Source organism: Pseudophryne corroboree, chromosome 5, assembly GCF_028390025.1.
Source record: "Pseudophryne corroboree isolate aPseCor3 chromosome 5, aPseCor3.hap2, whole genome shotgun sequence".
NCBI lineage: Eukaryota > Metazoa > Chordata > Amphibia > Anura > Myobatrachidae > Pseudophryne > Pseudophryne corroboree.
In genome coordinates, this window is record NC_086448.1 from 300,443,654 (window position 1) to 300,458,813 (window position 15,160).

General features: G+C 40.4%; 1 protein-coding gene across 3 annotated transcripts in view; it reads right to left on the reverse strand.

The window, feature by feature from the left end:
- The window catches only part of CNTNAP2 (contactin associated protein 2), a 2,955,022-nt gene that overhangs the window by 2,316,251 nt on the left and 623,611 nt on the right, over positions 1 to 15,160 (reverse strand). For all 3 annotated transcript variants that reach the window (XM_063922438.1, XM_063922437.1, XM_063922439.1), the window contains exon 2: positions 11,150 to 11,260. In XM_063922438.1, the coding sequence (XP_063778508.1) occupies positions 11,150 to 11,260 (111 nt within the window). The remainder of the gene's footprint in view (positions 1 to 11,149; positions 11,261 to 15,160) is intronic.

A 15,160-nucleotide genomic window follows, 5' to 3' on the forward strand; every position in this document is an offset into this window, starting at 1 on the left:
TCATTACAAGGATAATTCATCACAGTCTCTCAGTTAACTCTCAAAGCTCCATTGCCAATTCTTACAGTTAATTCTCCATGTCTGCATTAACCAGTTAAACACAATCTGCAGTTCAGCATCAAAGCTTGTTTATATTTGCTATGTTGTCATAACAAGGATAATTCTTCAGTCTCTCAGTTAACTCTCAAAACTCCATTGCAAATCCTTACAGTTATCTCTTCATGTCTGCATTATCCAGTTAATAACATTCTGCAGTTCAGCATCAAAGCTTGTTTATATTTGCTATGTTGTCATAACAAGGATAATTCTTCACAGTCTCTCAGTTAACTCTCAAAACTCCATTGCAAATCCTTACAGTTATCTCTTCATGTCTGCATTATCCAGTTAATCATATTCTGCAGTTCAGCATCAAAGCTCGTTTATATTTGGACAATCCAACATTTATTCATCAGCTTGTTTTGCATATGTTTCCATGAACATTTCTTTTATGTATTTTTGAGTTTTCTTTTGCATATTATTCCTGCAATACTTCAGTATAATATGATGATTAACAACTTGTCAGTTAACTCTTTACTGAATTGTTATTTTGAATAAATATATGAATCGGAACTTTCTTCGTCCTCCCTGCTTTCTTCATAGCCCAGCACCTACACCTGTGGTTGGTCCCGGGTTAACGGATTCACAAAAACACCCGGACCTGACAGTAAGCACTGGCCACATGGATCCGTCAAGTGACCAATTCGCAGGAGGCGGTGCTACATCAGATATCCTTTCCCGTCTGGAAAACCAGGAGTCTATACAGACACAAATAGTGCAGTTTATGCAAACTATGGCAGACCGTTTAGAGACTCTTCATACGGCTATTAAAACGTTCCAAGTCCAGATTCCAGCCCCAGATGTCCCAGTTACCACTACAGCTTCTCCTGTGACGCTGCCTACGTCCCGCTTGCAGTTACCCTCTCCGAGTAAGTTTGACGGAACTCCAAAACTTTGCAGAGGATTCCTGAATCAATGCGAGATCCAGTTTGAACTGATGTCTGCCAGTTTCCCATCAGCTCGTTCTAAGGTTGCATATATTATTGCCCTCCTCTCCGGTCAGGCTCTGGAGTGGGCATCACCATTATGGGAGAGAGGTGATCCTATCCTCTCTAATTACAAAGAGTTCGTATCTTCCTTCAGGAGAATCTTTGACGAACCAGGCAGGACCACCTCAGCATCCTTGGAGATTCTCCGTCTACGTCAAGGTTTACGTCCTGTCAGTCAATATATTATTCAGTTTCGCACGTTGTCTTCAGAGTTAAACTGGAATGAGGAGGCCCTGATCGCCGCGTTTTGGAATGGACTTTCAGAAAGAATCAAGGATGATTTAACTGTCCGGGATGTGCCAATTAAACTGGATGAATTGATTTCTCTCTGTAACAAACTTGATCTACGTTACAGGGAGCGATGTTTAGAGAAATCCAGGGCAGAGCGATCCAGTCCACGTGATCATCCTAGCCCTCGACAAGATTCTTCATCACAGTCTCCAGTAATGACTGAAGAACCTATGCAGATTGGGCACTCTCGCCTCACAGAGGAGGAACGACTTCGTCGTCGACAGGGTAACCTCTGCATGTACTGTGGGTCCTCCGAACATTTAGTTAAATTCTGCAAACTCCGACCGGGAAACTCTCGCCTCCTAGCTTATTCAAGAGAGGTTAAGCTAGGAGTTACTTTAGAATCACGTTCTGGGAAAGAGCCAACCTTGTCTATTCAATTAGAAGTTCCAAGTTCTACAGTGAAAGTTTCAGCCCTCCTAGATTCCGGGGCAGCCAAGAACTTCATCTCCTTAGCCTTTGTCATACTGTCTAAAGTTCAAACCATGCCCCTGGAAGCAGCAGTTGCTGTTACAGCAGTGGATGGAAGTCGAATTCCAGATGGTATAATTACTCATCGAACCGTATGTCTCAAGATGAAAGTTGGTGAGCTCCATTCCGAATACCTCTCCTTCTACGTGATTCCCAAAGCCTCTCAAGATGTGATACTTGGTTTACCTTGGCTGCAGAAACATAATCCTCAACTTAATTGGCAAACCATGGAAGTCCTTTCATGGGGTAAATCTTGTACCAAGGACTGTGTAGCTACAATTGTACCTCTTCGGTCAATTAGCCTTTCCGATCTACCTCCGGTGTATCAATCCCTTGCGGATGTTTCCAGTAAGCAAGCAGCAGACTCTCTACCTCCTCATCGTGAATGGGACTGCCCAGTCATCCTGGTTCCGGGCAAGACCCCTCCTAGGGGACAAATTCATCCGCTATCCATCCCAGAGACGCGAGCTATCCGGGATTGGTCCACTCCTACAACTCTCAAGGGGATTCAGCGATTTCTTGGCTTTGCTAATTTCTATAGGAGATTCATTAAGAATTATTCTACGTTAGCTGCTCCTATCACAGCCCTAACTCGCAAGGGAGCAAATCCTACGAACTGGTCTTCTGAAGCAATCAAAGCCTTCTCTGATTTAAAGCAAGCCTTTGTGTCAGCCCCCATTCTTCGACAGCCTGATTTGAATCGTCCCTTTCTACTAGAGGTGCATGCATCTACAGAAGCAGTAGGAGCTGTGTTGTCACAAGTCTTTGAAGATAAAAAGGTCCATCCCTGCGGATATTTCTCCCGTAAGTTCCTCCCGACAGAGCGTAATTATGCAATCGGTGAGCAAGAGTTACTTGCCATCAAGTTGGCATTTGAGGAGTGGAGATACCTTCTAGAAGGAGCTCAACATCGCATTACAGTTTATACTGATCATAAGAATCTTCTGTATCTGCAGTCAGCTCAGTGTTTGAATCCACGACAAGCTCGATGGGCGCTTTTCTTCTCACGATTTGATTTCAAACTTACCTATCGTCCAGGGTCTAAGAACAAAAAGGCAGATGCCCTTTCCCGGTCCTTTGCTTCTTCTGAATTAAATGATGCTACCACGAATCAAGCCATTGTGAATCCTACGTCCTTCTTAATGACTCGAACCTCTCCAGTTCCTCCGCCTGGCAAGACCTTTGTAGCCACAAGTCTTCGAAAACGGCTGCTTACCTGGGCTCACTCCTCTTCCTTCATGGGTCATCCTGGGGTTCTAAAGACTCTCAAATTTATTCAACAGTCTTATTGGTGGCCACGTCTCAAAGCCGATGTCCAAGAGTTTATAGCAGCATGTCCTAAATGTGCCCAACATAAGAGTCCAAGAAGTTCTCCACCAGAGTTTCATCCATTGCCAGCCCTAGAGGTTCCAGCAGCAGATCAAGAGCTTCAACGTCTATCTAGCATCTGGAGTTGTGTACGTAAGTCCTTGGTCAAAACTTCCGCTCGTTATAAATCTTTTGCAGATAGAAAACGTAAAGCTGTACCGAGTTACAAAGTGGGAGACCAAGTTTGGATTTCTACGCGCAATCTCAAGTTCAAAGTTCCTTCTAAGAAATTTGCTCCCAAGTTTATTGGTCCATTTCCCATTGTTAAGGTACTCAACCCTGTGTCATACAAAGTCAAGTTGCCACCGTCTTTGAGAATTCCTAACGCCTTTCATACATCTTTACTGAAGCCTTTGATTCTCAATAAGTTCCGTACTACCCAGTCCAAAGCTCCTAAAGTTCACTCTTTGCAGAATGAGGAATTTGAAGTTAAAGAGATTGTGGACTCACGTTCCCGATATGGACGTTTACAGTTTCTGGTCGACTGGAAGGGTTACGGTCCAGAGGAAAGATCCTGGGTTTTCTCTGAAGATGTTCATGCTCCAAGACTGGTACAGAAATACTTCTCCAAAAATCCTGATAAGGTTCAAAGGTGTTCGGAGACCACCCTTAGAGGAGGGGGTACTGTCACGAACCGGTCTCTTACCTCTGCGGGTTCTGGGGTTCATCCGTTGCCAGTGCGGTTGCTCGCGGTGCTGTGCGCCCGTGTGGGGACACGGCGTGATCAATGGCACAGGTAATGCAGAGTCTGGGAACTGTGAGTGCGGGGACCAAATGGCCTAAGGCACTGCGGTGTGTCTGCTGTATAGGAGGTGGCCATGTTGGAGACCAAATAGCTAATACAGAGCACTTGTGAAAACACCTGTGGGCAGGTGTAAGCCAATCCCGTGCTTGTGCTGCCTTTAAGTAGGCTGGGATTATGTTACTCTGGGCCAGTGCTTTGTTGTATCAAAGCTGTGCTCTAGCTCTGAGCTCTCTCCGTGCATTCCTGTGTGATTCCCGTGGTCCAGATATCGCCTCCGTTCCCAGAGGTCCGTCTGCAGCCTTCACTGCTGAAAGATCCACCGGCTCTCTGCTGTGCTGTCAGTTAATTGCACTCCTATTGGAAATAGTTGGATTCCCAGTGTCCTGCATGAGGTTACCTTGTCAGTCTGCCTATCATTCAAAGTCTGGAGGATTCTGTTTCTCTCAGCTGTTCGTTTGTTCAACTCTGCATTTAACCCATTCATCACCTTGTCTTCTACTACAGTTTCACAGTGATCTCCGGAATCCGCAAGTAACCCAATTCAGTACTTTTATTTGCTATGTTGTCATTACAAGGATAATTCATCACAGTCTCTCAGTTAACTCTCAAAGCTCCATTGCCAATTCTTACAGTTAATTCTCCATGTCTGCATTAACCAGTTAAACACAATCTGCAGTTCAGCATCAAAGCTTGTTTATATTTGCTATGTTGTCATAACAAGGATAATTCTTCAGTCTCTCAGTTAACTCTCAAAACTCCATTGCAAATCCTTACAGTTATCTCTTCATGTCTGCATTATCCAGTTAATAACATTCTGCAGTTCAGCATCAAAGCTTGTTTATATTTGCTATGTTGTCATAACAAGGATAATTCTTCACAGTCTCTCAGTTAACTCTCAAAACTCCATTGCAAATCCTTACAGTTATCTCTTCATGTCTGCATTATCCAGTTAATCATATTCTGCAGTTCAGCATCAAAGCTCGTTTATATTTGGACAATCCAACATTTATTCATCAGCTTGTTTTGCATATGTTTCCATGAACATTTCTTTTATGTATTTTTGAGTTTTCTTTTGCATATTATTCCTGCAATACTTCAGTATAATATGATGATTAACAACTTGTCAGTTAACTCTTTACTGAATTGTTATTTTGAATAAATATATGAATCGGAACTTTCTTCGTCCTCCCTGCTTTCTTCATAGCCCAGCACCTACACCTGTGGTTGGTCCCGGGTTAACGGATTCACAAAAACACCCGGACCTGACAAAGGAAAAGGAACAACTTGATACTGAACAGTCACCCAGAACACTTGTCAGGCACTCTAGGCCTCTGGATAGTGCAGTAGCACTGGATTAGCCACCTGGGACACTAGGGTAGACAGGCTTTACGAACATTGGACCTTTGAACAGTACAGTAGTAACTTGCAACCAGACTGGCATTGGGCAGAGCAGAACCCGGACTGGGACAGGAATGAGCTGGAACGAGGATGGCACCAGCATGAGCATGAACCAGAATGCTCTGGAATGAGCAGTAACCAGAGTGGCTCCAGAATGAGCAGGAAACAGAATGGCAGTAGAATGAGCAGGAACTGGAATGTCTCCAGAATGAGCAGGAACTGGAATGGCTCCAGAATGAGCAGGTACTGGACTTGAACTGAGCAGGAAATGGACTGGTACCAAACTGACTGTAAAGTGGAGGACAGAGTCCCTGAACACAGTTAGGACTGTGAACAACATTGCAATGGCAACTTGAGCTGCTTCAGGAAGTCCTTTTATACCTGAGCACTGAGCACCTGAGCACTGATTGGCTGGCTGGTATTCCATTGGTGATACAGTGGTCATCTGACTCAGACCAACATGGCAAGTGCCAGGAATCACCACATGTGGAATGCCACAGACAGTCTTGCAGCAGTGTGGAGAGAGAGCAGGAGTTGCGGCCAGAGGGAGAGAGCAAGGGAGACCCCAAGACTCTCTAAGCAATAGGGTTAGGGCACGGAGCTCCTAGTAATGGGGCTTGCGGCTAGCAGTCCTGGCACTTTGTGTGACAAAATATGGCACAATGTTATATAATTTGTGCACTTATTGCTACATTCTTGCCATTTTTTTGCTCCCCTATTATTATTTACTTGTTATTAGTCCCTTCCTCGAACTGTTTGCACCAATGAACTCTCACTGCATATTTATTACACCCCCAAACTCACTGTCTTACATAATCAGCAACAAACCAGAAATCATTTTTGCTTTTCCTCTTTTATATCTTGCTCCTTCTCATAGCTGCCTACTATATCATACTCAAGCTGTGCCCTATCTGCTCATGCTCTTCATTCTATCGCAAACTTTTCCTCTCTCTGTGCACTTCCAATTTCCCCAGCATTATCCACATAACTCCAGTTCTGCACTTTGGAATGTGAGATCTCTTTGAAACAAACTGTCACCTACCTGTAATCTTTCATTTCAAAATCCCTCAACATCCTTGTCAGTACAGAAGCCTGGCATGCCTCCTCTGACACTACATTCCCTTCAGCTCTTTCCTATGGAGCCATCTCCCTCAGCCATACTAACAGACTCAGAAAAACCAAAGGTGTTATCATAGACACAGTTTCTTCTATACTGCACCACCCATAACCCAAAACCCCTCTTTCTATTTCTCTCCCTTTGAAATCAACACTATACATATATTCTCTTCTCACCTCCTTTGTGTTAAACTCTTCTAACAATACTAAATAAACCATCTCCCAGATCAGCCTTTCTTTCCAAGTACCACCCCATTGTACTGCTTCCCCCTTCTTTGCTTCCAAATCACTTGAGCTTGTGTATACCTACTGTACTTATATCATATATTCTCCCCGCTATGTACCGTCTTGATACTTTGCAAATAGACTTTCACCCCAACATTCCGCTGAGACTTCTGTCCTAAACGTGATCAATGATCTTCTTACAGCAAAGTCTAAAAGGTCACTTCTCCATACTAATCCTCCTGGGCCTCTCTGTTGCTTTATACCTTGTTAATCACCCTTTTCAGCTGGACACCTTTGCTACTGTGCCTTTCATATTGCTCTTTTAGAGTCTCTACTTCTGTCAAATACTCATCTCCACTCCTATTATCTGTTGGTGGCTCACAATGCTCTGCTGTGGGCTTTCCAATTTGCTCAGAGTCACTGTACTCCTCTTCTCTGGGAAAAGAAATTCACTTATTTGTCCTCCAGATTTTAATTCCAATCAGCCAGATTGGGCAATAAATCTTTAGGTGTATGGCCATATTAACTTATTATCCATTGAAGATTGTCCTACACATTGTTTCTTTGTTTTTGTCCCCCATATGGTATTACGAGTGGAAAAGGATCTTGGAGGAGATTATAAGAAAACCAGCATAACCAATGTGATCGTCTTCCATTCCCAAAACAAAAGGGACATATTGTATAATATAATTTATATTTATTTCATATTTTTGTGAGCGCCTGGGGTTTGAGGTCTTCTTTCCCTTGTATACCTATGTATTTGTTGAAATGTGGTGACGTTTCTTGATGAGACTTCACCCCTGGCAGCTTATTCTGCGGCACTTACCAGGAATCCATCAAATCTATATTATATACTCATGGATGTCTCAAAGTTTTCTAAAACTCTGCATGTCCATAACAGAGCTTATCATTTCCTTCCTCCCAGAGTCTCCACCTCCCCTCAACTCTCACTTGTCATCGATAAAGCGACTATTTTCTTACTCTCCCAAACTGCCAGCTTACTGTTATATTTGACTATATCCCCTGTTCTGTGTCACTGTCCAATATATTTCACTGTCCTGTCACCTCCATCTTCAGAATACACTCTTTTCTTATCAAGAAAACTCCCCAAATCTCTTATACATGCTCACCTCATTTCCTACCTTGACTACTTCAACTTCCTGCCATGTACTATTCCCTTAACACTAACTCATCTATCCCCATTTGAATACATTGTAAATGCTGTAATAAGACTGATTTTCTTCACTCGCCACCTACATCTGCTTCACCACTTTGCAAATCCCTACACTGTCTCTTCATGTAATCTATAATTCATTTGAAATTACTCAACCTTACTTTCAAATCCCTCTTGAGCACCCTTTATACAGCTCAAACCTTATGTCAAAATAATCACTCACTTATCAAAATACTCTCCCCCTCACCCATCTACCTTTGACCTCTGACTTTGACTAAAACATTTCACTTCCACATACAAGACTTCACCCACGCCATTACTGATGCTTAGTTGTCATATCTGCATGTATACTGTCCATCCCATATGCCCCTGTTTTATGTGTCTTCTAGTGCAAGACAATGATAAAAATATATTATTATTATTATTATTATTATTATTATTATTATTATTATTATTATTAGGACCTCAGACCAAATTATTGCAACAGAATACAACAATTAAATTCTGATGTGACATTGCCATAGTGTTGCTTAATTTCACTGACTACAGAACACTGTATAAGATTGTTACTTTTTGGGTTGCACAATGGTGAACATTTCCATGTAACTGTTGCACATGCCCGAGCGGGACAGATGGTCAAAATCTCGACAAGGTCAAAATACCGATATTTAAAATACAGACAAGGTCAAAATACCAACATTGTAAAGGTCAAAAAGTCAACACGAGTTTGTTATTGTTTTTTTGGTGTGTATGTTGTCATAGGTCGACATGGACATCGTATATGTGCACCGCGTCCCCTCGCATCGAGCATTGTGCCTCGCTGCGCTCGACACACTATTATATTTCCCCTCCAGGTCAACTGGGATGGTAAAATATAAACAAGTCTGTTTCAATGAAAAAATCATGAAAAACATGTCGACATTTTAAATGTCGGTATTTTGACCTTGTCAGTATTGTAAATGTCATTATTTTGACCATGTCAGGATTTTGACCTTGTTGGTATTTTGACCATCGGTCAATGGTTGTCTGTATTTTGACCATCGGGATTTTGATTGTATAGTAAATTGACCGCATCCCATGCCTGAATGTATGTTGCATGTATTGCATTTTTTGTTTACCCAGCAAAAGTTAAGAAGTTTTAAAAAGTTCTACTTGTGTTTTAAAGTGCATATCTTTTAATTTCCAGATGATTTCCTTTATTTGATCAAAACAACACAGCATGTACAAACTGTGCATTACTAACAGTCTGCCAGCTCTCAAGTTTTCAAAAAATAATTATTGCTTTAACCCAATCCCTACAAAATGTATGCTCTTGCAGTAGTCTAGTCCAAATTATTATCATTCTTATTGGTGCTGCATGTGTTACTAATTATGATTTCTCTTAATAAATAAAGTATTGTAAATTGTTATAATTTTAGTAATTGCTGACATTTCTGAACATGGTTAAATAAATGTTTATGCTGAAACCTTTGAATACAGGAAGACATGAAAATGTGCACCAAACATTATATTTCCATCAGTAGTGACGTAGACGTACTGTACCATAGCCCACATACATGTAAGTCATCAATTGATATTGGCAAACTAATTTGCCACGGTTCAGAAGTTACAAGATTTTGGCTAGCTATGTGGTTTCAAATTAGATTGGGAACACATTTCAGGGCGATCGTTAATAGGATCAATAAATGAATATAAAGGCCTTTTGGCACATGTACAAATTGTTTTGCAAAGTATCCAACAGTGATACATTTCAATAATAGTTGGTAGTTTGTACTTTTAACAATATGAGCTGTACATGACTTACTGATTTATCCTCTTACAGCAGTACTCCGTATGCTATCAAGAAGTAAGGAAGGAGTACAAAGACATATTGTTTTTCCAAGTGATTGTAAAAAATATTTGAACACAATCACAACTACTGTAACATAATCTCAACTACTGTATCTGGATCTACCAGCTTTGCCTAGCTACTTGAAATAAACTGCTATTCCAACAAATACCACTATTGAGAAAAATCAGAAAATCATAAAACTGCGCCCCTCTGTTGTATTTAGAGGACCAAGTTACCACTGTAGATATTCCACTAAGGTGGAATCATCCTTAAAATTAGCTCTTGGTGTACAAGTTCCTGTGACACCGATTTCATGTGATTACTCATGGCAAATGCAGGTAAAGCTGGCAATTTAATGAAATCAGAGAAAGTTTCTCATTAGCATGGTGAGCATTTTCCAGCCAGAACATGGAACATTCATTGTCATATTAACACGATAATATTTATAGCTGCCCAAAATATGGGTAAATTCATGTCGGAATGTTACAACACAATATAGAAGAGATTACACATCTGAATCAGATTCCATTGAAAGTGCATGTGTAGGTGACACAAAGCCCTAACTAGAGAGAGAATTAGCCCCCCATCCCCTCATTTTTCCAATAGGGACACAATTAAATTTGTGTTAAACGTTATCACACTATTTTGGCTACCTTCTTTCCTATTTCCATGTATGAGATCATCAAGTACTAGAAGGTCCTTGTGGTTTGGGAACTGAATATGAAACCTGTTCAAACTGTGAATCCAATCTGCATCGTGTGTGCTTAAAAAGTGGATTTATCCACTTATGACGGTACTTGTGCATTACAAGGGTGTCATTTAACTGGTGAAGGTTCAACATATACTTATATACTACACTAGAAGGCGCTGTTTTCACTATATCAAGTTAAGTTCATGAATGTTATATAGGTATTAGTGACAGAAGGGATCAGGATAGGAGACAGGGACGGTCAGGAGATACTGAGCTTCGAAAAGGGGGGAAGCTGCAAGTGAAAGTAATTAAAACAGATATTTGTATTGGTACTCACAATTTCTGATGGCAGGCATGTAGACAGTGCAATAGATGTAAGCATTAGTCAAATGACTGCCCCAAAGATGGCGTGTAATGGCGTGATAGTTTAATATAGTAATTTGCAATAATATTTTCCAATAGTTCCAAAATTCTAATTTATGGCTAATATCTGAACATTTTGGGGTTACTGGTCCTTTAATTGCACCAGAAAAATGGGCAACATTCAACTAGTTTTAATAAATGTTCCATGTATTATTGTTAAATCCCTGAATGTAAGCAATTAGGGAAATTCAGCTACCAGAAAATGTAAACACAGTATAAAGGCAATGATTATATTAATCTAAAAATATCATTTTACTGTACATAGAAAATATAACATCAGGATCTGACTTTGAAACCATTTTAATTGCAAAACAAACAGAAATGATCTTACCTTCCCTCCTGTTGAGTTTAGCATATACTGGAGCATAAATACCAGACATTATTGACGAACTTCTAAAGGATTGCGACTGAAGTCCAGCGACCAGAGGCTCATCACATTTTTCTGTTAAATTCAAGAGTAAATAGGAAACATCATTAGCATTCAGTGTACATAAGTTAGTATTTGCCATACAATACAACAGTGATTCTCAAATCCAGTCCTCAGGACACACTAATACCACTTTTCCACCCAAGTCCAATGTCTGAACTTAGAATTGGAACTCAGTTTCAAACCAGGTCAGACCCAGGACTAACCCTTTCCACCATGGCTCCGACTCGGATTATTCCCGGCTCGGAGCCATTTACACTGCACAAGGGTGCAGCAACAGCCAGAGTCTCTCAGCAGCAGTAGAGACTACGGCTACTTACCCTGATGTCACTGGCCATGCCTCTGGATGTATGACAGAGCTGCAGGAAGCAATGTCTCCACAGTGAATCTCCCCATGGTGTAAATGGGAGCCTAGTTGGACGACACGACTTATCCGTTTGCACTGTCCATAATCTGGGTCCTTCCCGGTACAACCCTGCAAGCTAGCTGGGTTGGATTCCCAGGTCACTGAACCCGGATTAACCCTTTTCCAATGAGCCATGACTCGGGTTATCACAATAATGACTCGGGTTTTAGTGGCAGTGAAAAAGGGGTACAAGAGAGCAGGTTTTCCAGGTCTCCTCACAGAATCTCAAGTGAATAATTAGATTCACCTGAAGTTGTTTTAAAATGTGTCAGTCAATAATGAGTTTACCTGTGCAAGAACATAATGAAAAAATGTACTGTAGTATGGGCGAGATGTACTAAGCCTCGGAAAGTGATAAAGCGGAGAGCGATAAACTAGAAACCAACCAGCTCCTAACTGTTATTTTTCAAACCCAGCCTGTAACATAGCAGTTAGGAGCTGGCACTTTATCACGCTCCACTTTATTACTTTTCGAGTCTTAGTGTACATCTGGCCCATAATGACGTCATTTGAGAAGCACTGTAATGCAATAAAAATAAATTTGAGTTTCACATTAAAAAGAATAATAATAATAATAATAATACAGGTTGAGTATCCCTTATCCAAAATGCTTGGGACCAGAGATATTTTGGATATCGGATTTTTCCGTATTTTGGAATAATTGCATACCATAATGAGATATCATGGCAATGGGACCTAAATCTAAGCACAGAATGCATTTATGTTTTATATGCACCTTATACACACAGCCTGAAGGTAATTTTAGCCAATATTTTTTATAACTTTGTGCCTTAAACAAAGTGTGTCTACATTCACACAATTCATTTATGTTTCATATACACCTTATATACACAGTCTGAAGGTCATTTAATACAATATTTTTAATAACTGTGTGTATTAAACAAAGTTTGTGTACATTGAGCCATCAGAAAACAAAAGTTTCACTATCTCACTCTCGCTCAAAAAAGTCCGTATTTCGGAATATTCCGTATTTCGGATATTTGGATATGGGATACTCAACCTGTAATACAATAATATGATAGCATCAATTATTTCGATGGTTTGTAGTAATAAGCAGAGAGCTGTTTTATTTCTAAATACATTCTGTCTTATTGGTAGCAAAGAGACATTTTCATATAAATTGTTCAGGAGGGCAGAGGACAGTCCACAGGGACAAATCAACTGGTACACCACGTATTTAGAACTACAGGTTCATTTGTGATCCATATTATTGGTTTTGCAATTCAAAGGATTCTGAAAAGTATCACCTGCAGGTATATGAATGCAGGTGATACTTTTCAACATCCATTGAGTGGAATTCAAATGTTTGAAAAGTTGGTTTGGTGTCTGTTTTTTCCTGTCTATTAGATAGGAAAAAACAGACTCCCAACTGACTTTTCAAACATTTGAATCTCCCCCATTGACTGGCAAAACCTATAATATTCATCACAGATAAATCTATAGTTCTAAATATGTGGTGTACCAGTTGATTTGTCTCTGTAGATTGCTATACCTTGGCAAAACTGAAAGGATGTTTTAGAAGCGTATGACAGTCCACAGGTCCACCATTAAAGTAGCTATTAATTATAGCCACAGCGACCTGCTGGTAGCCTGGCATTTCCTCCTAGGTAGGCATCCTTTAACATCCCTCAAATATAGAATGATTGACCACGTGCCACCAACATTGCGGGGTGGAAATTGTGGACTTAAATTATTTCAAATTGAGACACACTGGGTACATAGATTGGGGACTGTTACCCTTAAGAGTCTAAGTGACAACCTTGGCTTAAACTGCCTTTTATAAGGCCTTTATTGACATATAGTATGTATATTATGCTTTATTATAAGAGTCACATTGATGTGAAATTGAACTGAGGATATTAATAACTATATCACTATTATGATTGCTTAAAAGTCTTAACAATTTGTGGCACCTTATTAATCTAATATATTTCATATAAACCCAATTATTCCATTAATATCTGGTTCTGTTTATACTAGTAGAGATATTACAGTTTTCTTAAAGAAGATACTAATTTACCAGCTAAATAACTTTGACTATGTATTTTGGTATCATTATGCTGATTGTAATGGTAACTTTGTATTTTATGGTTATGCAGTTTGTGTACTGTTGCTATGGTGACGGCGAGCACAGTGATGACTCATTCGTTGATGTCATCACTTTCTATGCACCGACCAGCCAGGAGTCCCATCCCGCCTCTGGAACATGGCGTTCACTGGTGGATGCTGCTATTTAGATAAGAGATGTTTGTATTGTTCGACGAAAGTGTTGCATTAATAAAGGGCACTGAAACATTACTGTAATATATGCCTATGTGACCTGATTCATGAAGATGCCAGGAGTGTTGCACTATTGGAGTTTGTGTGGATACATGTTGTGTGGTCACCTGGCACAATATCGTTTGTGCAGAGGGAGAGCTGGACCAAGTGCTATTGGTATTATATATATATATATATATATATATACAGTATATGGGTTTTGGGGGGGTTCAGTTCTCTGATCAGACCTCGAGTGTTGGACCCCCCCCCCCAACAACCCATACATTACTAACAAGTCAGAGCATCGGGGCCATTTGCTGCATCATTCTGAGTGCTGGTCATTTATGAATATTATATATATATATATATAAATATATATATGAACCAGAGGGCGTTAAGACTCCATGCTATTGTCCATAAGAGAGTCCTTACAGGACAACCGGACTTGATTTGGGGCTGTTGGATGAGTTCTTCAGGTCACTGAAAGGATTAGACTCAAATGTGTGTTTTGACCTGAAAGATACCCTCACACCAAAATAGACACCCAAAACACGGCACCAAGGCCTTTCATTAGTAAAGCATCCAAAGATATATATATGTATATACTGTACATATATATATATATATATATATATATATATCTATCTCATACAGTGGGTGGCGTACCCATGGCATGGAGAAAAAACACTTCATGGATGTCAGGAATCAGTCATCATTTCAGTGCTTTTAACTGGATAGCGCTTTTATCTTGACCTACCACGCAGCATATAGTATTTTTTAGTAATTTAATTTATGTAATTTTTCAGATTGGGTTCCGTTAAATCTTTTGTAATTGGCCACGTCCAGAGTTGGCCCTAACCAATATGATGCCCTAGCAAGATTTTGGCTGGTGCCCCCTAGCACCACCACTAGTTCCGCCTCTGACCCTGTACCCCTTTCCTAGCACCATCACCCCCCCACCCAAACCAGTACTTTTTTTTCCCCTGCCCCCTGTAATTTAAATAAGAACAGTGTGCACATTCGGTGCACAGCCCAAAAAGGTATGTGTTTTTGCTGGCAAGGGGCATGGCCACACAATAGTACCCCCAATTCAAATTATGCCTCACAGTAGTGCAACTTTATTCACAATTTATCATGCGATAGTGTCCCTCATTCACATTACATCACACAGTAGTACCACTTTACCTTATATACACTACTCCTCACAGTATTGCCCCTCATTCACATAA